This window comes from Trachurus japonicus, chromosome 12 (assembly GCF_045865225.1).
Source record: "Trachurus japonicus isolate A0001 chromosome 12, Traja_1.0".
In the NCBI taxonomy this organism is placed as follows: Eukaryota; Metazoa; Chordata; class Actinopteri; order Carangiformes; family Carangidae; genus Trachurus; species Trachurus japonicus.
Genome location: NC_140918.1, coordinates 27,572,406 through 27,597,407, shown reverse-complemented (window position 1 = coordinate 27,597,407; position 25,002 = coordinate 27,572,406). Strand labels below are relative to the sequence as shown.

The 25,002-nt window shown below is 40.1% G+C and overlaps 2 protein-coding genes across 2 annotated transcripts in view; both read left to right on the top strand.

Annotated features, from left to right (window-relative positions):
* The first annotated feature begins 5,333 nt into the window (after nucleotides 1–5,333).
* ppp6c (protein phosphatase 6, catalytic subunit) lies at nucleotides 5,334–11,968 on the top strand. Its single transcript, XM_085794113.1, has 7 exons — nucleotides 5,334–5,511; nucleotides 6,384–6,479; nucleotides 6,835–6,900; nucleotides 8,024–8,165; nucleotides 8,272–8,351; nucleotides 9,871–10,080; nucleotides 10,904–11,968. Exons 1-7 carry the CDS (start codon nucleotides 5,437–5,439, stop codon nucleotides 11,150–11,152), a joined length of 918 nt encoding a protein of 305 aa, XP_085650239.1. The 5' UTR covers nucleotides 5,334–5,436; the 3' UTR covers nucleotides 11,153–11,968.
* A 1,084-nt stretch (nucleotides 11,969–13,052) lies between these two features.
* Nucleotides 13,053–25,002, top strand: part of scai (suppressor of cancer cell invasion) — a 29,884-nt gene continuing 17,934 nt past the window's right edge. The window contains exons 1-4 of the mRNA XM_085794112.1: nucleotides 13,053–13,281; nucleotides 14,343–14,467; nucleotides 23,435–23,530; nucleotides 24,552–24,638. Coding sequence (XP_085650238.1) covers nucleotides 14,361–14,467; nucleotides 23,435–23,530; nucleotides 24,552–24,638 — 290 coding nt within the window. The 5' untranslated portion in view covers nucleotides 13,053–13,281; nucleotides 14,343–14,360. The remainder of the gene's footprint in view (nucleotides 13,282–14,342; nucleotides 14,468–23,434; nucleotides 23,531–24,551; nucleotides 24,639–25,002) is intronic.

Genomic DNA, 25,002 nt, shown 5'->3' with positions numbered 1-25,002 from the left:
ATTAAATAAAGTTCCATTAGTACTGCCACATTTTGGACATTTACTGTCTTCTTGTAAGCCCTTGGGCTCCATCGTTAAGAAACTGGCTACAAGGACACATGCACAGCCTCAACAAAGATCTAAAGATCTATTTCCAAAATACATGGCTTCATGTTCAAAAGTAATAGCTAATGCTAGCTGCTCAGTTTGCCTGAGATTTGTTTTTCTGCTTTTTTTGTTTATTGTTAGATTTGATTGTGTGTGTTACTAATGTGAGAAGCCAATGCAAGTCAGTCACATCTTTCTCAGGAAAGCGTGCAGTGAGGTGTGTGTTGTGCCTGATAGGGTTTGTTTATAGTTGCTGCCCCTCCGGATGTCCAAGCTCTTCACATTATCTTCATGGCTGAGCTCATGCAGCCTAAACCAGATTGGATGATGGTATCTTCACTCAGCAAACATCTCACCTTTCGGCGAAATGCACCATTTTAATGTGAAAATGGGCCACCTCTGAGATTCATGTGGATCCGATGAGAGTATTTCTGTGGGAGGGGTGGGGTCTGGGTTTGAAAGGAGAAGGAAGCCTGTATGTGCAAGACGTCGCCTCTGAGATGTATAGAAGAGAAACACACATTTCAGGACTGCTGACTTGTATCATCAGCACTGACATGTCCAGTGATTTTCAGTCTCCTTTCATATTTTAAGGGGGGGGGGTCTTATCCTGACAGCTGAGAATATTACCATCAAGTCCCCCCCCCTTCAAATATGAAAGGAGACTGAAAATCACTGGACATGTCTGTGCTGATGATACAAGTCAACAGTCCTAAAATGTGTGTTTCTCTTCTATAATACACCCCGCTCAAGCATTATGGAGCCACCTTCCATATTTAATATTGGGGGAGACATTGCCTGAAAGTACAGCTGTGAAAGTGTATGCAATAAAAAAATATTGTTTACAACAAGAGTCCCCATAGGGAAATTGGACATTTCATGGAATCTGAATTACACACAAAAATTAAACACAACATGGGGCAGTGCTTAGCTCAGTTGGTAGAGCACCCGCCCCATTTGTTGAGGCTACATTCCTCACTGCAGGCGGTTCGATTCCCGCGTCGAGGGGCCATATCCTGCGTGTCATTCCCCCTCTCTCTGCCTCCCCATTTCCTGTCTCTCTCAACTGTCCTATCAATAAAGGCATGAAAAGCCAAAAAAAATTTTTTAACACAGACACAGACACAGGCCTTGAATTTGGTGCAATGAAAAATAAAAAAAAGTACATCAGCTGTTCAGTTGGATGGCTTGTGGGACAGTATATTGTACCTATCACTTCTATCATTTAAATGTTGATTATTTGTAAATAATCAAGCACCATCCAGCAGTAGATCACAGCTCAGCACTTTTGTCTTTGCTACAACGGTCTAGTAGAGGCTTCATTATTGCTCATTACCAATCTGCCTGTCCATTTTTGTACTGTAACTTACTGATACCCTGATACCTGGCTGGAGCACACCTTCTAAAACTGGGAACTAACTCCAGCAACTTTGAAAGCCCTTGCGACCAATGGAGTCCTCCTACAGAATTATAAAGTCTGAAGTCAGAAACCTTTCCAGGGTACTATCCAGAGACTCTGAGCAGTTGTTGAGCATACACAGCAGCCAGCATTTTCAACTCAGTGTCATAGAGTTGTTTTTGAATGATGTAGTGGCAACAAGTTGCTGCAAGTCCTCAAAGCTCATCGTTTTTTTTTCAGTATTCTAGTGTATTTTTGTTGATTGACATCTTTACTTTTTTTTTTTTTTTGGAGATACTATTGTGCTGATGTGAACCCCTTGTTTTCCAAAACATCCCATACCAGATGAGATTAATAGGATATATCATGGATGTTAACCTGCAGGCTGCTAAAGCTGAAGACTGGGAGATGGAGATATGTACACCTTCTACAATGGATCCGCATGGAGGAATGTCAAGTACCTGGCTAGCAAGATTGATGGAGGCACTTGTGAAGAACCAGTGAGCTATCATGGATGTAGTCTCATGTGTTTCACAGCAACTCGGTTAACAGTACTCTGGATCTCTGTGGATTTATCCAGGTTCACTGCAGTATGAGTGGACACAGAGAGGAGAAAGGTGGAGGACCAGCTATGGTTGTGAACAATATGGGGTGCAACCCCTGTCAGAAGTCGACCTGCTGTCAGGGTATTGAATGATTAGCAGTTGGCCTTGGACCTAACTATGTATGGCGGAGTCCGTGCAGTTATTATATGTACTCAACCACAAGAAGAGCCTGGAGTTGCATGTGATGTTGCAAGAGTTGAGACCCAGCACCCTGATGCTTTCACTGCAATACCAGGGGATTTTATCCTTATCACTCTCAACTCTCATCTGACTGATTTCACTCACTACAGTATGTTGACACAAGGGGAAAAAAAGACCCTTTATCTTTTCTTTTTTTTTTACACTGCGACAGCTCTATACCATTTGGCAGATCAGATCACAATCTAGTTTTTCTTCAGCCTTCCCACGAACCCTGTATTCTGAGATAGACTGCAACAACCTGTTCTCCCAGGAACTGTCTCCAGGCCAGTTAGTCCGTAAATGGATGTTTTGGGTGTTCAGATTGGAATGTGCTGCTGGAGTCGCACGAAAATGATAACAGCAAAGAGACTGGCCTTGACAGTGCGCCGCCGCCACATACACCACAGACTGCATTGGGGATGGTGGTGTGTGGTGTGTGGTGTACAGTAGGCTATGAGGCTGTTAAAGGTCTGTGTAGTCCAGTTGGCTGAGCCTCTGCATGATCTTCAGCGAAAGTCTACCCACAGGGTGAGGGTCCTGCAGAAAACATCATGTCTTGTTCTGGTACCACAAGTAGAGCAACAAGCTGATAATGACTACAGACTGGTGGTCCTCACATCTCACATTAAAGCTACTTCTCCACCCACGGAGGCTTGCCTGCAAGTAAGTGGAGTGGATGATGCTATCCTTTATATGTTCCACTGAGCCCATTCCAACTTTGTGACATAATAATTATGTGCTTTGATTTGGCACCACATCCAACTCTTGAAGATAAGATCAAAGGGATGGGGGTGAATCCCTGCCTCACATCCTGAGTTGTGAATCAGGAATGATCAGGAGATAGTCATTGTTCAGCAGTTCTGGACCTGAGGAATAAACGCTTGGGTTTGGTGCACTGCAAACCTAATGGCAGTAGAGGTGGGGGAAATTTCTTTGCATCCTCAAAATTAATTGTTTGACTTAATAAGAAATTCCATTTGCCAATAAAAACACACTAACTCCATGAAATACCACAGTTATTCTTACTTCAGTCATAGCGAAAGTGAGTGTGAATAACTAACATTCATATGGTAACTTCAAAGTCATAGTAGCTCTTTAAGAAATCTAAAAAAATAAATTAAAAAAAGCCTCATTTTGCTAATGTTCCTGTGATAAAATACAAATGTAGTCAGCTTGAAACCTGATTTCAGTTTATTTATACATGCATAACATTATATAGACCTGTACATTGTTGCCCATAAGAAATGGATTTAAAAAAAAAAGTGACTGAGTGACATTTGAAAGAGTAAGAGATTTGTGTTTCTGTTAAATTGTTTTGTTGTTTAAACCTGAATAGTTTGCAAGGTTAATTGTGGTTTAATATTCACTGTGATACGTTTGGAAGTGATTGATCAATAAAGTTTTGAGAAGATATAGGACTATATCTATCAAGAATAAACCACATTGTCAGAATCATTGTATGTATGTGTCATAGAGGGATTACTATTGATTTAAGATGTGACTCAGAGTTTCCACTTCATGTAAGTAAAGCCAGAGAGCCATCTGCTGATCAAAGTGTGTCCCCGCAACATGTGATGTCTGTGATCTCTGTGATTCTGCTAGCTTGTGTCTCCTGACCATCGTGGGAAAAACAAGTGTAGAAAACAAATTCGGTCCGGGTATCTAGGCTTTATGCACAGCTCCACTACTTCCTGAACTAAAACAAGCTCCTTTATTTCCTGTGTTACATTATCGGACAAACTGATTATTCCAGGTGTGTCTGGCTCTGACCTCAGTAGTCACAACAATGGCCAGACACACCTGGATTAATCAGTTTGTCCAATAATGTAAGACAGGAAATAAAGGAGCTTGTTTAAATTTGTTTAAGTAGTGGAGCTGTGCATAAAGCCTATTGGATATCTGTCTGAGGAACCGATTGAACTGTTCTACTGAATGCAAACAGAGCTGTGCTTTCCACTAAATTGCGAGTTAAACAGTAACTGAAGCTTGCTTGACCATCCTCAACTTGTCTTCTCATTCTGGCCACTGTGAGAAGGCATTACACAAGGGGCCAAAATGTTTAACCTGAGTCGTGGGCCAAACAGTATTGACATTTATGGGAATTTTCATTAAATATTAATAAAAGTAAAAAACAACTTATATTTTTCATGATAAATGATTTCATTTATTTCATCTTACGAATTGCTTGTATGTGTTTTATTATCATTGTATGATTGATATATGTTTATTTTAATCCATAAAATAAGAAAATGAATCATAATTTTCTTCCTACTGCATGAAGCCTCACAGGTTTCTGACCTGAGCTGGTCCTTGGAGCTGATGTGTTGGAGGCTATAGCCAGCTGAAAGGTGTATTTATTTCCTCTACCACATAAATAATAGTAGCATAGCACTTGGGATGAATGGTGAATCTGAATATAGGCCACAGCAGCAGTGTTTACAGTAATTGTATAATCAGTAAAACAAAATCACGTGGCTGGATAAAAAACAAAGCCATAACGTAAGATAGATAGATAGATAGATAGATAGATAGATAGATAGATAGATAGATAGATAGATAGATAGATAGATAGATGCAACTTCCTAAGTAACAAAGGAAATTCCACAGTGGTCAGCTGCTCACACAATAAAAACATACACTCAATAAAAAACAAAGTTAAAAAAAAAGGTTTGATAAAACATTAACAATGTATAAGTAAAGCCACTCAAGTCTCCAGCTCAAAAAATGCTCTAGTGCACCATAAAGTGCCATACTTATATCAACAGAGGTCGCTGTCGCATCTTCTTGGGAGGCTAACGGCAGAGAGGAGGGCGTCAAGTTGGACGGAGATAATGTTCCTTTAATTTTACTACAAAATAAAGGTCTAAAAACAGCCGGTAACATGTTTGAGCATGTTTCAAATTTAGAGATAGTCGGTTTTTACATTAAGTATTATTGTGTAAACTTAAATGATTTGTTTTGGGTATTTATTTTTATCAGTAGAGAGCTGACTTGACGGTGATCGATTTTACTTTGAAGGTCCAGACCGGATGTTGTTGGCTTCGTTCTGGAAACTTGACGTCAGTTCTCAAAGTTGACAACGAAGGAGCGGTGAGGAGGAAGAAGAAAGGGAAGTAGCTAGCAGGCTAACTGTTTCACAGCTCCACCGATTCTAGCGCTTCGATAATGGCGCCTTTAGACCTTGATAAGTACGTTGAAATAGCGAGACACTGCAAATACCTCCCGGAAAATGATCTAAAGGTGAGTTCATGTCGCTAAATTCACCGTAGCACTGTACATAACAATATCAGTTGGACCCAACGGCGTGACTGTACGAAGTTTGTTCTCGGAGCGTGGCTAGTAACTTATCTACTGGTTATTACTCGAAGGTAGCAAACGACTACTGTGATTTTAAACACATATAGGCAGCGGCATCGATTATAGAGACCGGCTGCTGTCAAACGCGGTTGAAAATGTCAGAGTGGACAGGGAAGTCGGGGAGGAAGCTGTTAGTGCTTAGCCTAATGCTACAAGCTAACAGTTACAGGTTTGTAATGGTGGGAACCACAGCGGAGCAGCCGCAGCTCAGAGCTCTGTCATCAGCAGTCTGCATTAGGAGCTCACTGCTACACTTACTGCATTCATACCTTCTGTGATCATGCACCGGTGCTCTCTACTGAAGCCAGACTCCATTACTAAAAGCTGCATTGCTTCATTTCTAATTCACCCCCGTCTCTAACTAGATCATGTCGGCTAACATCTCCTCTAATAGTCAGCAATAATATATTGATTTTCTGCATTTTTTATCACTGCGCAGTGCAGAAGCAATAGTAAAGCTCAGATTGAAGCTTCATGTTACACTAATGGTCTTTGTAAGCATATAAATAGGTAACTTAACCCTTTCTTCAGGGTTTAAATGTATGTAAAGACATTGGGAATATTAAGTCACTGCAGCATTTTAACTGGGGTGATCTCATGTTTCCCCACTGAAGGACAAGTTGTTTTTAATATAAATAAAATAAATCTGATTTTCATCAGAAACTCGAGTGTTAAATAGTTTTTCTCTTCTCTGGTGCAGCATTACATCAAGGTGTCTGACTGGTGCTAACCATTGTCCTACTTTACTTTTTCAGAGATTATGTGATTATGTTTGTGATTTGCTGCTGGAAGAATCAAATGTTCAGCCGGTCTCAACTCCAGTTACTGTTTGTGGAGATATTCATGGTCAGGTAGGCCAAACCTTTCTTCTTCAAGCTGCTTAGAGAATGATGAATGTTATTTAAATGTTATCCTTATCTTAGATCCACCCTGGAGACTTTATTTGGTTAATTACATGCATGTAGTGGACAGAGATTAGCTACTGCATAACAGTGAATTATTTATGTATAAATACTTAACTCTTGCATTTAGCCTTTAGCCTGAGCAAACCTGTTTTAAGGTTCACTTATGCCATATAATAATTCTCCAACTGGATAACAGTCCATGTGAAATGCAAAATGACTTTTGTATTTTTACTTTGCTAATACTGTGACTTTGAAGAACAACCACAGGAGTAACTGACTCTTCCCAAATGTTTCTGTCTAGTTTTATGATCTATGCGAGCTCTTCAGAACCGGAGGACAAGTCCCAGACACAAATTACATTTTCATGGTGAGTGAGTTAGTTTTTCTTTCATACAGACTGAGCAAACTGCAATAAAATTAAATACGCACAAAAATGTCCTACCTTCCAAAAAAATGCCACTTTAGGGATACATGATGTGTTGTGTTTTTATGGTGTACGTCTGTTCAGCTACTACACTGTAATGGTATGGTTCAACCAAGCATCAGATGTTATTTTCTTCTCCTATCCCTGGTTTACCTGCTTTTGCTTGCTTTTTTTACAACCACGTGTTGAATATCTATTCCATAATATTTTTATGTAATCTTTTATTATGATATCAGATGCACAATGCTTGTCATTATCGTTTGATTTGTCATTGCTTTAGCACAGAGACTAACCTAACTAGTTAGCTCAGAGTGTGATGGGTCATTGTTTGAACAATTCATTTAAAATGCATTGCAAATATATTCATAGTGTGCAAAGAGACCCTAAACCCTAAAAACATAGTATTTGTATGTAGTGCTGAGCATCTCTCTTATTCACTGGCAGCATCTCAAAGCTGCCACTGAGCCAATTTACCAAAATGTTGAACTATCCCTTTAGTCCCACATTCTACACATCTGGCTCATCACATGGGACTACAAGACATAGATAGAAAACATATACACAAATATACAGGTGCATCTCAATAAATTAGAATATCATGGAAAAGTCAACTTCCAGTAGTTCAAGTCATTGAGTGCATATAGATGGACATACTTTTCAGAAGGCCAACATTGTTTCATTCTGTGTGTAATGGGTATTAGTTTCATTTTTTGAATTGAATTACTGACATAAATAAACTTTTCTGTGATATTCTAATTTATTGAGATGCACCTGTATACACCCACAAAAGATGACAGAATTTTCTCTTCACTTTTGCAAACTCATGAATACACAATCACACAGTTGTCCATGGTTTCACAGATTTCTGAAGATGTCTAAAGCCGCCAAGCACAGGACACACACACACACACACACACACACACGCTTGATATTAAATGTTCTTTGGTGACTGACAGCTGAAAGTAACTGCTGATACTGTAGATGTGAGAGGATGCTGTGTCAGAGTTGCAGCAGGCTCTGTGATGTTGTGTGTTGGCTGCTCTGATGTCTCCTCTCCTTCCTCCAGGGAGATTTTGTAGATAGAGGATATTATAGCCTGGAGACGTTTACACACCTGCTGGCTTTAAAAGCAAAGTGGCCGGATCGTATCACACTTCTACGTGGAAATCACGAGAGCAGACAAATAACCCAAGTGTACGGCTTTTATGGTGAGTGACATCTGATTCACTTCACTGTTTGTGTGTTCACATGTTTTCTGTCCAAACTTGTCCAACCACGTCGTTGTATGTGTGTGTTCTGCCCATTTTTTTTTAGATGAGTGCCAAACTAAATATGGAAATGCAAATGCCTGGAGGTATTGCACAAAGGTGTTTGATATGCTGACTGTGGCAGCTGTAAGTTCATTTATGATTCTTTCACACTGGTCACATACACACCTGTACATCGATGTATGTATCTTAATATATTTGATATAACCTCCTGAATCTTTGATTATTTGTTTGTAATTAGCAGTAGCAATAACTGTGGATGTATCCAATGAAATCCTGTGTTCACATCTTAGATTACTGAAAACCATTTTATAAATCCTGCAGGCAGCGTCTTATTCTCTGAACCTGAATTTAATCACTTCACTGAGACCCGACTCAGCTGAGATAATTCATCCTAATGCAACGCGTTGATTTTATTAAACCTACTTAATACAGCTTCAAATGGAGAAGTGATCCGTACTTGGTGGGGCGTTCATGTGCTGAAGTAAATGTGAAGATTCTCTCTGCTTCCAAATACTTGTTTTCAGTTAAACAGGGAGTGTAAATAATTATTAGACAAGTATGTTGTAAACATTTAACCTGAACCTGTAATGTAATAAACCCTTTCACCAATTCCAAGAGCATTAAAAGTAGGAGTTGTAAAAATAATTTATAAATGATAATTTAATCCATCAATAAATACTTCAGATTTAAAAACACCTTAAACCTCTCATTAAATAAACCATTTAAAGGTCCAGTGTGTAATAATAATTGGCTAGGTTTATTGGCAAAATCTGAGTATACTACCCCTGAATATATTTGTATAAGTGTATAATCGCTATAAAATAAAATGTGTTTGGTTTTTCGTAGCCTTATAATTCTTCTTTTATATATACATATAACAAGGGTCTTGCTTTAGAGAGTGTCGCCATCTTGCGCCGCCATTTTTGTACGGCAGCCCGAAGGGAAAATCCAGCCAGATATCACGGTTTTCTCCCCATGTTACACACTGGACCTTTAAAAGACATTTCTAAAAGAATAATAGAAGTTGAAAAAAATATTTAAGAAGGTATTTGAAAACCTGCATTCCCTTTTCAATGTGCATTTCTTTTTCATGAATCATTTAGCTTCTCCATTTAGCCTTTCTATGACGCTCTGGGCCCTCAGTGCTCTTAAAACCCTCTGGTCAGTTCTCCAACCAATCAGAGAGCTTGTTATTTGTCATCTTCGGTTTTGATTGTTTAGTCTGGTTTCAGCAGCTCTGAGAGTCACAAAAAGGTTCAAAGGAGAAGCTATATGACTGAGCCTCTGAGTGGTGGGTAATTTGACCAGTTGTTATTTAGGGGGGGGGGGGGTCTTTGCTACTGTCACTGATCTCTTTCAGTAATGTACAGTATGCAGCACACACAGCATACACACTAAACACCCGCAACATTTCACAACAGAGTTATTTTGTTTTTATCCCCCGATGTGGCTGAGGGGTTCACTAAAAGACGGAACTGGTGACTTCAGGACAGATTTAAGGCTCTAGTTAATTTTAGCTTAAGTTTGGGCTTTGTTTATCTGAACCCACAGGCAGACAGTAGGGCGGGGAGGTGGGAAAGTGTCAGATTCACCGTGATATTCTCAGATTTTCTCAAATCATCTTTTCATCTCTGGTTGTCAGTTGATAGACGAGCAGGTGCTGTGCGTCCACGGTGGCCTTTCACCCGACATCAAGACTTTGGACCAGATCCGCACCATCGAACGCAACCAGGAGATTCCCCACAAGGGGGCCTTCTGCGATCTAGTGTGGTCGGACCCGGAGGACGTGGACACCTGGGCCATCAGTCCCCGAGGTGCCGGCTGGCTGTTCGGCTCCAAGGTCACCAATGAGGTAAAACATCTGAAACGACCTGAATGAATGAATTTATTTATTTCGGTATATATCAAGCTTATATAACCGAAAGAGTGTAGGTTGAAGCCAAAGCTGATATACCCCTACCCCTTTTACCTTAAAAAATAAAAATAATAATAATAATTATACGCATTAATACAAAAGGATCAGATCACAGACATTTGAAATCAATCAGTACAGTTAAATTTCTGATCACAACAAAATAAAAAATTGTACACAGCGCATAACCCAAAATAGTACAAAATCATTGAACTTAATTTTCCATACTGTAACGAGAAATTATGATGTTCTTATAGTCTTTTAAAGCTGACTAGAGTACAGCATAATTTAATATTAATATATCAGGACAATTATTCCAGATGTTAACCCCTCTAACAGAAAGACAGTGATTTTTTACAGTAGTTCGAGTCTTTGGTTTCTCAAATAATAGTGGTCTTCTCAGGTTATAACTGGAATCCTTCATTTTAAACAGATTCTGGATATCTTGAGGAAGAAGTTTATTTGTTGCTTCGTACATGGTTTGTATTGTAATGTAATCAACTAAGTCCCTGAATTTCAAAATGTTCAGGCGACTAAATAGTGGGTTGGTTGGCTCACGGAAAGGTTTATTACTGATGATTCTTATAGCCTTTTTTTGCAATAAAAAAATAGAATTTGTATTTGTTCTGTATGTGTTTCCCCAGACCTCAATGCAATATGTCATATAAGGGGCAATTAATGAATAATATAACCTCATGGAAAGCAGCTAATCAAATTCTTTCTTTACACATGAACGTTAATTCTCACTTCTCCCATGTTTCAGTTTGTCCACATCAACAACCTGAAGCTCATCTGCCGCGCGCACCAGCTGGTCCACGAAGGCTACAAGTTCATGTTCGACGAGAAGCTGGTGACGGTGTGGTCGGCGCCAAACTACTGCTACCGCTGCGGGAACATCGCGTCCATCATGGTCTTTAAGGACGTGAACAGACGGGAACCCAAGCTGTTCCGCGCCGTTCCCGACTCGGAGCGCGTCATACCTCCCCGGACAACCACGCCCTACTTCCTCTAATAAGCCTCCTCGGTTCTGTCTCTCCTCTCCTCTCCACCTGAGAGAGCTCAACTCTCAGACGTACTTATATGCAACAGATTTTGAGAAACATCCTGTTCAGGTGTCCGACATCAGGCTACAGTCTGTCCCACGCTCACTTTGTCCTGTCACAGAGGAAAAACCCCCTTCGCTACCCCGACAAAAATTCTACTTTTACATTTCTTGATATTTTAGATTTACATGATATTTTAGATTTACATGATAAGCAAAATGTTTTGATGTTGTGTATCCCACTGAAGCAAATAAAACATTTAAACTAAGTGGTGCCAATAATACATGTTCAAATAAATATATTTCTTAAAATATGATTGTAGGAGTTTGATCTCATGCTTGTTTTCTCCTCTCAGTGTGATCAGTTCTTGAATCAGGACCTAGACTGTTGTTGGTGATTCCTCCTCAGACACATACTGTATCAACAGCCACTCAGCCCATCCAACAGCATCCTGCCTTAAATGCTGGTTTCATTTTTTTTAAATGTCATTTTCTTTTTAATTTATTGTTTTTAAAGGATCCTGTCTTACTGAAGATGCTGTGTGATTTTTAAGGCAAACTTCCACAAGTGTCTGTCTGGACATGTTGTCATCACTGTGTCTGTAGTCTGATGAACTGTCAATGCAACAGTGGCTTTTATAAAAACTATCATTTAAAAAAGAAATAGACTTTACAGTGCAGGTGCATTTTCTTGAGGAGCTCAGCTCCATGGTAACATTTGTAGCAGACAACGTCTCTGTAATGTTCCTCAGTTTTTGTAATTCAAATAAAACATTATTCATTAAATCTTGTGAACTGCCCCTTGACTTGTGAGTGGTTTGGGTTTTTCCACACAAACACAGTCTATCCTATTTAACACACTGAGCAGCTCCACTTGATCATAGGCACTTCAGCAGTGGTAATGACTTGGGAGGCAAACTGAATTTATTACCAGCAGCGCAGTTTCATGCATGTGTGAAATGTTTATAAAAAAAAATATATGTAAACAGCATTTTCACAATTTGTGTTACTTACAAAGCACTGTTAGAAGAGATTGTTCATTTTTTATTATTTGAGGCGACCTTTGAGATAATTATTTTAATCAACTTCTTTCTTTCTTATTCTATTGATTTTTGTTATAGTATGTAGGCCAGTTCAAGTCTCCATAATTTCCCAAAAGCTCTTTGTTTAGAGACTTCAATAGAGATTTAAGTTCTCTGAGAATAGATTGACTTACAAGTTCATCACACAAATTTCTCTGTGGATACAAAATTTTGCATTTTGTATCATGAAGTAACGCAGCCTCATTCATCAACTGGATTAGATAGATATGTGCATTTGTGTCTTTATTATTCGATCAAAAAAAGTTGCTTTAAACAAAATATCAAGTAATAACTTACTTCAATAAAAAACAAAAAACCTTTACAATCAAAGGAAAAAGGGTTTAAATGCAATTTTTTGGGTCTCAAATATGTTTTTGTATTCAAACACTTTTTTGTTGTTGTTTTTTTTGTTTCAATCAACTTTTTTTTTATTGAATAATAAAGACACAAATGTATCTCCATAGATAGATAGAGATAAATAGATGGAAAAAGTAAATTTTGGAATGACGGAGCAGAGAGTTAGTTGTTGGAAAAGCGAGAGTCGAGATTTTTCTCTTTCAGGAAACACTCCAAAAAAAAAAAGGAAAAAATTATTTTTTTGGACAGACCTCTGTTACGTGCTATAGTTACGTATTCAGCAACGTTTTGAGTTGGAAAAGCTTCTATTTTGAAAATGTTGACCCGGAAGTAGCTAGCCCCGTTGTACTGGAGCGGAGCCAGCGGCTGTCTCCTCTCCTCTCCTCCTCCTCCTCTCCTCCTCTCCTCTCCTCTCCCTCTCCCTGCCTCCTCCCGCCTCCTGTCACTGAACAACAAGCCTCCGCACACACACACGTACACACAGAGGAGCAGCACCGGGGCTCCGGCACAACACCACACACCGCCACCTCCACACTCTGAGATGCCAAGGAAGTCGCGCCTCGCCCGCACAGCTCGTCGAGGCTTCAGCGCTGAGCAGTGACTGAGCAGCGGCGTCTCCGCGGCGGCGGCGCCTCCCGTTCATCGACGTTAGCCGGAGAGGTGAGGAGGGGAGGCGGGTCGGAGCTGCTGCAGCAGCCGGGGTGGTCCGTGGCTCTGTCTGTGTCTGTGTTAGCTAAGCTTTACCGCCGCTTTATCTTTGTCGTTCCGGACGTTATTGTCCAGATGTTGAGCCGGTTAATGCAGCGGTGTCCTGGTGTTCACCCAGCTGTGTTACAACCTCACGGCCCATTTAAGCTCGCTCTCATTAGTAGGTGTGTTAATATCAACCGAGGGCACAATACAGCTGTGTTAATGCTCACAATTGGTGTCAATGAGAAAACACCACCCGCGAACGAGTCCTCGTGAGTTGTACGTGTGCTTGTTCTTCACGTCTCCTTCATGTAGTGGCTCATTGATGCTACAGCTCTTTATTCTCCAATCACTGCGTCCGGACACGACTTGTCATTGTCACGTAAGAGGCCTGTCAGATAGTGAATGAGAGCTGTCCGCTGACTGAAGGAGCTCAACAACGCTGCACCCACAGTATCACAATGTCCATTCACGTCACATCAACACAGTTTATGTGCGGTGTAAACCTGCCTGTGCTGTGCATACTGGGACAGAGCTGAGATGCTGCACATAAAACACAGCAGCAGAGGCTCTCCTGCAGCCACACACGCACACACACAGTGGCTGTGGTGCTGGTCAGTCAGTCGTATCAATACCATAATAAAGTTTTTAAATGATTTTTAATCAGACTCCAGCTGAACACTGTGACCTGACTGTGCGTTCGCTGTCTTGACCTGATTGCTTGTTCGTCTCAGCGAGCCGGAGGTTGGAGCCACAGTGAGAGTGAAATCTGGGACAGCTCAGGTCAACCTAAAAAAGGTGACCATGTGACGCACTTCCTCCATAGTTTCTTATTTCTATTCATACTTAACTAGGACACCTGTAAGACATCTGCTGCAGTGGATCGCACAATGTAACTCAGATTCCCTCTGTTTCTTGTTGGTGTAATGATAAACTCACTTTGGCACAGAGTGTTCTCTGGTCCGGTTGCTGCTGGTTCCAGTGTTTTTAAGCAGAGTTGTTGTGTTGTTTCTCTTTGTGTCCGTGCTCAGGTGTGAAAAGTCAGTGTCATGACTGGAGCTGAGAATGAGGATGATATTCCATTGGGTGAAAGGAAGACTGTCACAGACTTCTGCTATCTCCTGGACAAGTCCAAACAACTCTTCAATGGACTACGGTCAGTTTCTACTCACTCTGCTGTCTCCTGTCTGCTGGGATGCATGTTGTTGTAATCAAGCAGATCCCCCCAGGGCTTCCATGTGGGAAAGAGAAAATATTGATATACAGTTATATTTTATGACCTGATACTGTATCAGTTCTCTGGAGCGCTGCATCTGTATTTCATCAAGTTTGCATGTGAAGTGGTTGTGTGTGTGTTGTACCATCGACCAGTGGGAACTCCTTTGTTCAGATGCAGTGCTTTATTGTTAACACTGTTAATGAATTCCATTTCTTAAAATGTTTATTTCATCCTTCCTGTCTGGACCTTTAAGTTTTTTTTTTCACAGATTGAAGCAGATGTTATTTCCTCTAATAATAGGAGCTATGAAATACAAATGCAGATTCAACTTTTCTGAGTCTGAATTCATAGAAATTAACTGTATTTGTTTGTGGATGCAACTTTGTTTTATATACTTTGAAAGTTTTTCTAAGAATAGACTTTTGGAAAAATAAAATTACAATATATGGCCTATATTGCAATATGGGGGCAGATTGTTAACAAAACAGATTCAGAAAACTTCATCATTTTGATTCAGTTTCTACTCTCTATTCAAAAACTATTGTCATTCAAAGACAATGGTAATAGCTGTACCGTATAACTCTATGTATTCCGTATAATTATGCTGGTCAGAGGTGTTGTGCTATTTGTTGGAGTACCTTGGGAGCACCTCATGTGATGCACCTGCACTGGTCCACTGTGGCTTGTTCCTGAGGTTATGTAACCACTGCTCCTAATAGCGACAAACTTAACATAGATCAGACCGTGCCTGTAGCAGGTGGTGATTAGTGTCAAGAAGCAGCAGGTGAGTGAACGCAGGCAGTTTGTGTTTTGAATTAGTTCACTTAGTGTGGAGCAGGTGATGAATGAAGGGATGTTGTCACCTTTACGTATTATAACCGTTTAATTCACTGAGTAGCTCAGAGGCTGACGGCAGCTACAGGGCTGCTTTAAGGTGGAATGTTTTCTTAGTGACATTTGGAAATCCATAAATACACCTTAAATGTCACTTTATTAATGCTTGGATCCTTTAAGCTCTTCGGTATGTTAATGAAGCTGCAGATAACGTGGGTCTTATTGCACTGCTTGATCCACTGGAGTCGTTCAAATCTGATGTGTCCAAACTCAGGTTGAATGACTTTTCCCTTTATGTCTCCATCACTCACTCTGTCTGCACTTTATTGTTGCTCACGTCACAGAGGAATGTCTGAGCAGAAACTGACACGCTGTCATCTCTTGGACTGGAGGGATGAACTCATGTCAGGAAAAAAATGTAAAACGTCTCTGTTACAAGACTGAAAAATATGAAGGAGTGATACAATTGAAAGGATTGTGATTCTACACCTCTATACAGGAAGTAACTGTAGGAAATGTGTTCATGTTTTCCTGTTTAGGACTTGATTGCTATTCTTCCAGTGTCACTACAGGTTAAGGTGGTAATTGAGACTTCCTGCCTTATCACAACGGTTACGTTTCCCTGACTATGTAACCACTGTTACTGCTCTGTATCAGTTTGGAAGCAGACACTGGACTCTTAAGGGGATAGTTCAACATTTTGGCAAATAATCTCTATAGTAGCAGTAGGTTTGTTACCTTTAATTGTTGGTGCAAGCTACTTTTAGAACGGCGGAGCAGAGCCGTGAGCTGCTCAGAGCTACGCTACTCATCAAACTCATCAAATACACCATCCAACAACTCCAAAATGCTCTTGTGGACAAGTTGTGACCTGCACATTCACCACGCTATGAGATAATAACGGAAAGTTACGAGACAGTGTTGTTTTTGAGGTAAATGCAGAGAAAAACTGCCCCCAGTGCAGGGTTTCCCGCAGCGCTTTCCTGTTAAGGCGGTCTGCATGAATTTACCTCGAAAACAACTCTGTCTCGTAACGTTCCGTTATCTCATAGCGTGGTGAATGTGCAGGTAACAACTTCTCCATGAGAGTGTTTTGTAGTTGTTGGATTGTGTATTTGATGAGTTTGATGAGGGAAACCAAGAAGTTCCATTAGCCTCCGTTGCGTAGCTCTGAGCAGCTCGCCGCTCTGCTCCGCCGTTCTAAAAATAGCTTGCACCGACAATTACAGGTAACGAACTTACTCCTAAAACTATAGGGATTATGGCAATGGGCCAATTTGCCAAAATGTTGAACTATCCCTTTGAAGCAGCTGAAGTATCACCTATGATGGTAGTTATCCACCTTTAATCCAGCGTCTTTGTCAGTGTCATTACACAGGTCATTCATATGTCGGGGCGGTGGTGCAGTGGTTTCTGTTCTTTTCATCAGTTTTCTCTGGGTGTGGTGTGAATGTCTGCAACCTGCCAAAAAAGAATAAGCAGCTCCTGAATGAATTTTACATTTGGTGCATTACGTAACAGCACCACCCTGGCCAGGTGATGGGTGTGTCTACAGTGTCTGAAACACGTTCACTTATTAGACATTACAGATACACCCAGTACTGGTCCCTAATGACATACATGTGTTGGCTTCTATGTTTAAATGCAAATATTTACCTCATAAATTGATTTCAGGTTGTTTTATAATGCTTTTAATATTTTCAGTGCATTTTAACACTGTCATGATAATTCTGGTAACTGTGATCATTTCAGTCAGTGATATCACTCGGTATTATTCCACACACTTTCATGTTACTCAAGCATCTGTATTTCCCACATATCGTTCATTCCAGCCTCCTCCTTTGTTATGTAAAACATATCACCATCGGCATAAAACATTGAAACAATAGATGAAGATTCAGTGACCAAATCATGAGTGTGTATGAGAAACACATGGAAAATGATGTGAATCAGTTGAAGGGATAGTTCAACATTTTGGCAAATTGGCCCATTGCCATAATCCCTATAGTCTTACGAGTAGGTTCGTTAGCTTTAATTGAAGGTGCAAGCTGTTATTAGAACGGCGGAGCAGAGCCGTGAGCTGCTCAGAGCTACGCTACGGAGGCTCATGGGATTTCTTGGTTTCCCTCATCAAACTCATCAAATACACAATCCAACAACTCCAAAACGCTCTGGTGGACAAGTTATGACCTGCACATTCACCACGCTATGAGATAATAATGGAACGTTAGGAGACAGAGTTGTTTTCAAGGTAAATACAGAGACTGCTTGCTGAAAAACTGACCCCGACAGGAACGCGCATCAGCGGCTTTGCATGAATTTACCTCGAAAACAACTCTGTCTGGTAACTTTCCGTTATTATCTCATAGCGTGGTGAATGTGCAGGTCACAACTTGTCCACCAGAGCGTTTTGGAGTTGTTGGATTGTGTATTTGATGAGTGAAACCAAGAAATCCCATGAGCCTCCGTAGCGTAGCACTGTATAGCTTGCAGCTCTGCTCCGCTGTTCTAAAAATAGCTTGCACCGACAATTAAAGCTAATGAACCTACTTCTAAAACTATAGGGATTATGACAATGGGCCTATTTGCCAAAATGTTGAACTATCCCTTTTAAGACCACAAGTAATGTGTGAAAAGCCACTCATTATATAGGTATAAACAAGTTGTTTCTTACCAGTGATGTAATTGTCCTTTGTTGGCCTTTTGAGGGTCAGTCCAGTATTGTATCAACTTTCGACAAAATGTAAAATACACTTTGTTTAAAGGAGCTCTTTGTAGGTTTTGCTGTTGCTGCACAGCCAAGGTTTATATTGGCAGCTGATTAATTTCCAGTCTAGAGGAAACAGCATCACCAGCAGTTGTTTCCAGAGGTTGGAAAGCAACATAATATATAATATACTGTATGTCGTTTGTTCTTTCTGATGACTGATAAGTCTGATCTGAACTATTTTCATAATTTAACTTCAGTTTGGCACAGTGAAATGAAATGTTTGAAAATGATATGAAAGTAAACGGTACCGTTATGTAAAACTCATCCACCAGTAGAGTTGGTTAAAGTGTTACAGATGAGGAGGTAACTCTAGAGAAGCACTGACTCATCAGTGTGTTGCCATAAATACACAACAAACTTTGAATTATATTTTTCAACACAGACTACACCACAGATAATTCACCAGTCCACACAAAGAACCTTCAACACATTATTCCGGTGATAGTTAGAGAAAATGTGGACCTAACCTTTTTGGTGAAGAGTGGAGCAGCAGGTTTTACAGGGAGGCTGACTCCATGTCATCCTGACCTGTTGTCAGCTCATTTGTCCTCACAGTGTGTTTTCTGGGACTGTCCTCAGTCAGATCAGGGTAGAAACAATTCAACTGTCCATGGATCATGACATGAAGCCGCACACTTCAGGATGCTGTTAGGTCAAACAGTTATCATAGCAGCCTTCTAAAAAAAACACAATTGGTCGACTTCTAGTACAAACATTCACTGTGTATTTTTTTATCTCCAATTCTGACATTTTCCCAAATAAAATATACTAAAAATCAACTGATGATTAAAAAAAACAACCTCTTCCCACTCCATCTCCCTCTTTACTAGAAAACTGTTACTAATAGTTAATAATCATCAGCCTTTATGCAACCTGAGCAACATGTCTACACAGTGAACATGAACACGAGTCCTCTGACTATTTATGGCTGCTCTGACTACTTTCCTGATCTGGAAATGAAAACCTTTTTTTTCCTAGTGATTATGTAATTGAAACTATTATCAGATGAGTGTCAGTGACCTAATTACTCCGTTTATGGGATAAGTGTTATTGGTTGTAGAGTGGCTGGTGCTCCTCTGTCACAGTTCTACAAAGTCATCTCACATTTTTTTGGCTTGGTATTTTCAACACAAGCAATGACAGTAACAAAACAGCAACACAATGCTGATCTGCTGTAGGTGGAGTCGTCTATAAGTCTCCACTGTCACCACCTTGACTCTTGGATGTTTAATGTCAGGATGCTCACAATGGCAAAAATCATAACTATTTTCATCAATATTGAAATCACGATTATTTAACCCTATTACTCACTGTTTACTCATCATCTATTCAACTTAAAGGGATAATTCAACATTTTGGCAAATTGGCCCATTGCCATAATCCCTATAGTTTTAGGAGTAGGTTAGTTAGCTTTAATTATCGGTGCAAGCTATTTTTAGAACGGCGGAGCAGAGCTGCTCAGAGCTACGCTACGGAGGCTAATTTCCATCATCAAACTCATGGAATACACAATCCAACAACTCCAAAACGCTCTCGTGGACAAGTTGTGACCTGCACATTCACCACGCTATGAGATAATAACGGAATGTTAGGAGACGGAGTTGTTTTAGAGGTAAATTCATGCAAAACCGCTGATGCGCGTTCCTGTCGGGGTCAGTTTTTCAGCAAGCAGTCTCTGCATTTACCTTGAAAACAACTCTGTCTCCTAACGTTCCATTATTATCTCATAGTGTGGTGAATGTCCAGGTCACAACTTGTCCACCAGAGCGTTTTGGAGTTGTTGGATTGTGTATTTGATGAGTTTGATGAGGGAAACCAAGAAATCCCATTAGCCTCCGTAGTGTAGCTCTGAGCAGCTCACGGCTCTGCTCCGCCGTTCTAAAAACAGCTTGCACTGACAATTAAAGATAGCGAACCTACTCCTAAAACTATAGGGATTATGGCAATGGGCCAATTTGCCAAAATGTTGAACTATCCCTTTAAAAAAATGTTTTAACAGCAGACTGTCTTCAACTTAAAATACTGTACAATACATTACAATTCAGCCAATATCTTCACACACTCACCTGTCCCCTGCCCAGCACTGTGGCCACACTGAGGTTCAGGGATGACAGAGTGACCAGATGATGATGTGTCACAGATCTGCATGATGGCTCAATAAACAATAATGGTTCTATTTTATTGATCGATTAACGCTGTAGTGCTTGTGATATCACACTATCAGAGCTGTTTTAGTGTGTCGGTTCCTGCTGTTTATCCAGTGCATGTGCATGAGGAGGCAAAAGCACGATCAGACGACGTTATACACACATCATCACAGATGTTTTAGGTTTAACAAGGAAAGAAATGTACTTTGGATACTTGTTAGATGTCGAAGATGCACACAGTTCCTCCTGGTCAGACTCTCTTCCCAGTCTGTTGGAGGCAGCTTCAAGCAGCCATCAGAGAAGTGTCACTTTCAGTTCTTTATCTTTCACTCTTGGGAGTTTGCTGCTTGGTAATGAGCTGTCTCTCTCTACTGTAGTTTAAACAACATTAGCCACTGTGAACGCTGCATGTGGAGCGTTGCTGCTACAGCTGTCAGTTCACAAACATAACATTTCAGCACAGTGACATGTTGATATAAAGTGAACAACACAGACTCACTCAGCCTGAACTCTGTGTACAGATGTGATGTCTGTCGTCGAGTTGTCTAGCTTGTCTTTTATGATTTGCTTCAAATTAGGGATGCACGATACTTTTTTCCCCCACCGATACTGATAACTTGACATTTATAATGTAATTTATCTACACACCTGAGGGTAAGAAAGGCTAAGATGTAGTGAGTAAAGATGAATTGAACATCATAGTTCTGCCTCTAACTAATATAAAAGACAATAAAAAAACAACAAAAACAAGAACAGTTTTGACTCTTCAAAAAACAACATTTAATATTGTTTCAAATCAGCTTAGAGGGCAAATGGACTGAAAAGTAGCAAAATCAAGTCAATGTTGGCTAATTATAATTGGATTAATTGTCAAAAAATGTCATTATTGGACTTGTATTTTGGCCAGTAATTATTAAAGTTTTTTTTTTTTTGGAAAACCCATGTTTGAAAAAGTTCAGGTGAAGAAACCCTACTTATTCTGGATGTCTGAGTGTGATATGTTGAGCTGGTTTTTCAAGGAGGAGATCCATGTCCTGGCCAGATTTAGTGAAAAAGCAGCATGGACTCTGACACAGAAAACATTATATCCATGAGACTACCTACTATTGTTGTTTCCGTTATTTTGGAAAACTGCCTGTTAACGCAGATTTTTTTTGTTGCATGAGTCTATGGACACATTTATGAGTAGACTTGTTAGCTTTATTTTATCTTTGAATGTATGTATTTATATTATTTAGTGTCTTGTAAACCCATGTGGGCCGGGCACAGTAATGTGCATGACACTTAAATTAACAAATCAACTGAAAATCAATCAATCAATCAGTCAATCAATGGGTATAGAATAGAAGAATAGAATAGAATAGTACTTTATTAATCCTTTGCAGAAAATTATTGTGTCACAGCAGCTCCAATAGAATAGAATAGAATAGAATAGAATAAAAATAAATAAATAAAGATACGATAATTAGGAGAATAAAATAACTAAGGCTATAACTATAAGGAGACATAAAACATATTTACAGTAATTCAGTTAGTGGAGGATGAACAATTGTGCAATGTAATGTACAAGTTTAGGTGTGCAACTCTATAGTGTTAATGCAGCCTACCGCTCTGGTAATTCATGATCAGTTAATTCACTGAATCGTAGCTTCATTCAGAAAAAGTGATAAACTCTGCCAAGTGAATACTCTCTAGGCTCTGGGTTTTGATATTGTTTTTCCTTCCAAAAGTGAGTTTGCTCAAAATGTTGTGCTTTGCTGTTGACTCCTCTCTGTGGGTGAAGCTTGCGTCGTCTCTACAGAACAAATGATTCACACCAGACACTGTTTCTATCAATGTTCTCCTGCACCATGACCTGGATGCTCGCCTCGCAGCAGGTTTCATTAGTTAACGTCGTCGGGCCAGGATCGGATCCTCAGAGCGACTCTTGATGTTTTGGTTGTGATACCGTTCCAGTGAATATCACAATAAGCTCAGAGATGCTGCGGAGTGTAAACAGACACACTGGCCATCTGGAGGAGCAGGAGCAGCTCCTGCTGAGTCTGTGAACCTGTCATGTGGTGGAGAGCCAAGCAGCACGGTCCTGACGGAGAGAGAGGGAAAAGGCCAGGCCCTCGAACCGGACTCTTGGACGGATGAGAGAAAGATTTCTTGGTTGGAGGGATCAGATGAATATCCACCCCCTCGCTGCTCCCCGTGTGTCTTTACCACGTCACCTTGATTCTGCTGCATCCTGCTTCCTCTGATCCGAGCTGAGCTGAGTGACACACTGAGTTTGTGCCGTATTAGTCACAACTGACGTCTTCACATTTGAGTCACTCACTTGATCATCGGCCCGAAGCGTCTGCTTTTAAAGGTCTCTCGATTTAGACCAATGTCAAATGGCTGAAATGGAAAAAAAAAAGAAACAGTTTTGTTGAATATTTTTCATTTTAATCATATATGTTTTACTCTAAAGACTGGACTGACATTTGAACCCACCCACATCACAGCCAAACACTGCAAATCAAAACTGTGGAGCTGGTTGTTCCATCTTCTCCTGTGGCGATCATGTGACATAGAAACCATCTTTTCATCAAGATATGAATTAGTTAGACAAATGAGCTGTGAGACCAGAGGTTTGAATTGATGTATGGGAGCAGGATCAGGATGTATAGATCTAATTAGAGCTGGCTATCAAAGATCTTTATTTTATCAACTGAAGGATCTTAAAGTGGCTCTTCATTCAATATGCGCCGATGAATAAATTTCATCAGCATCACTGAGCCAATCAGAACGCAGCGTGATGAGACCAAGCCTCCGTTACACTGGTGATTTGCTGCTTATTTACAGAAACACGTTTGAATGAGTAAAGACACTGATCTGAACTAAACTAATTATTTTTCTGTAATGTTTAATTGTCCTTTTGTTTAAATGGGTTTGATGAAAACATATTGTTCAGAATCACCACTTGGAAGATAAATACGAACGTTACACAACTACAACTGAAAAATAATTATGAGTTAATGTGATTCAAACTGCACAGTATGAGTTCTGTTTGGATGCTTTCACCACAAACAGTACCAACAGCGTGTGAACAGTGTTTGACTGTGAACTGATCGTCTCTGTTATCAGATGTAAGTGACGTCTCCTCTCTCTCCTCCTCTTCCTCAGAGACCTTCCTCAGTATGGACACAAGCAGTGGCAATCCTACTTTGGTCGGACTTTTGATGTCTACACTAAACTGTGGAAGTTTCAGCAGCAGCACAGGTTATTTCCACCTCCTCTTCTCCCACATGATCATCACCAGAGCTGTTCAGAGCTCACATCTCTTTGATTTAATGTGAACTAACGTTTAGATACAATGGCAAACTGTTTCACCTCAGTAACCCAAAGTATGTACAGGTGCATCTCCCGTACAGAACCAGCGCCGTCTGTAATAAAACATGGGTTAAAATGCATAAGTTGTGTCATGTCTAAATGCCTCATGTGAAGCACTTTTAATGTTCTGCTCAGCCATGTTTTTTGGTTATTCTGACCTGATGCGTCTCCAAAGCTTTGACGACAGAAATGGGAGTTTTCTACTGGGAAATTCCGAACTCTGAGTTGGCTTGAACGCAGCACAAGAGGCTATTTAAAGACTCAGGAAACCTTTGCAGGTGTTTTGAGTTAAGTAGCTGATTAGTGTGACACCATTCAGATACAATAGTGAACTTTTTCCACTATCTAAGCTTTGATTTATTGAATTTTGTTTTAGTTTTCATTAAAGCCATAATCAGTACAATTGAAAGACATAAAAACATAAAATATTTCAGTCTGTGCGTAAAATGAATCTATAGCCTATAATAAAGGTGCATCTTAATAAATTAGAAGTTAATTTATTTCAGAGGTTCAATTCAAATACTGTAGTGAAACTCATATTATATAGATTCTTTACACACACAGACTGAAATCTTTAATGTCTTTATGTCTTTTGATTGTAATGATTATGGCTTATATTTAATGAAAACACAAAATTGATTAAATAAAATAAAATTAGTGTAAAAGTTCACTATTGTAACCTAATGATGTCACACTCTAATCAGCTGCAAAGGTTCTTGAGCCTTTAAATGGTCTCTTAGTTTGGATCAGTAGCTCCATTATCATTGGAGAAGACTGATGACCTCCATCATATTCTACTGTATTGAGATGTGCCTGTATTTCTAATCACTGTCAGTGGTGCGTTAGATGTTCTGGTTTACGTTGCTGTCTAGTGCTCAGTGTTGTGTCGTGTGTGTGTGTTTACTGACAGGCAGGTTCTGGACAGTCGGTATGGACTGAAGAGATGGCAGATTGGAGAAGTCGCCTCCAAAATTGGACAGCTTTACTACCACTACTAGTAAGTCTGCTTCTGTCTCCACTACACCAGCTGGAACTGAAACAACAAGCTCTTAGCACCAAGACAGAGGAGTTGGAAACATCAACTATTTGGGAAAGACAGAGATAGGACAGCGAGAGGGAGTGAGTTAAGGATGCTGGTATTTACCAACTGTCATCAAACACACCACACACTGGAGTCAGCCATGAGCCTGTCCATAGAGAAGGGCTTCCTTGGTGACATTTCATGGTTGTGTGAGAGTGATTAAAGAGAAGTCGTATGGATGAAAGTGAAAGTTAAGTGTTAAGCTAAAGTTGGGAGAGTTTAAGATTCCATCACAGAGCTACAATTACTGCACAGCTAATTGATACTTGTTCCCAATTTG

Excerpts from the sequence above, each read along its gene's own strand:
- ppp6c (XM_085794113.1), top strand. The coding sequence starts at position 5,437 with ATGGCGCCTTTAGACCTTGATAAGTACGTTGAAATAGCGAGACACTGC. Across the intron at positions 6,901-8,023 it reads ACACAAATTACATTTTCATG|GGAGATTTTGTAGATAGAGG; the intron begins GTGAGTGAGTTA and ends TCCTTCCTCCAG. Across the intron at positions 8,166-8,271 it reads CCAAGTGTACGGCTTTTATG|ATGAGTGCCAAACTAAATAT; the intron begins GTGAGTGACATC and ends ATTTTTTTTTAG.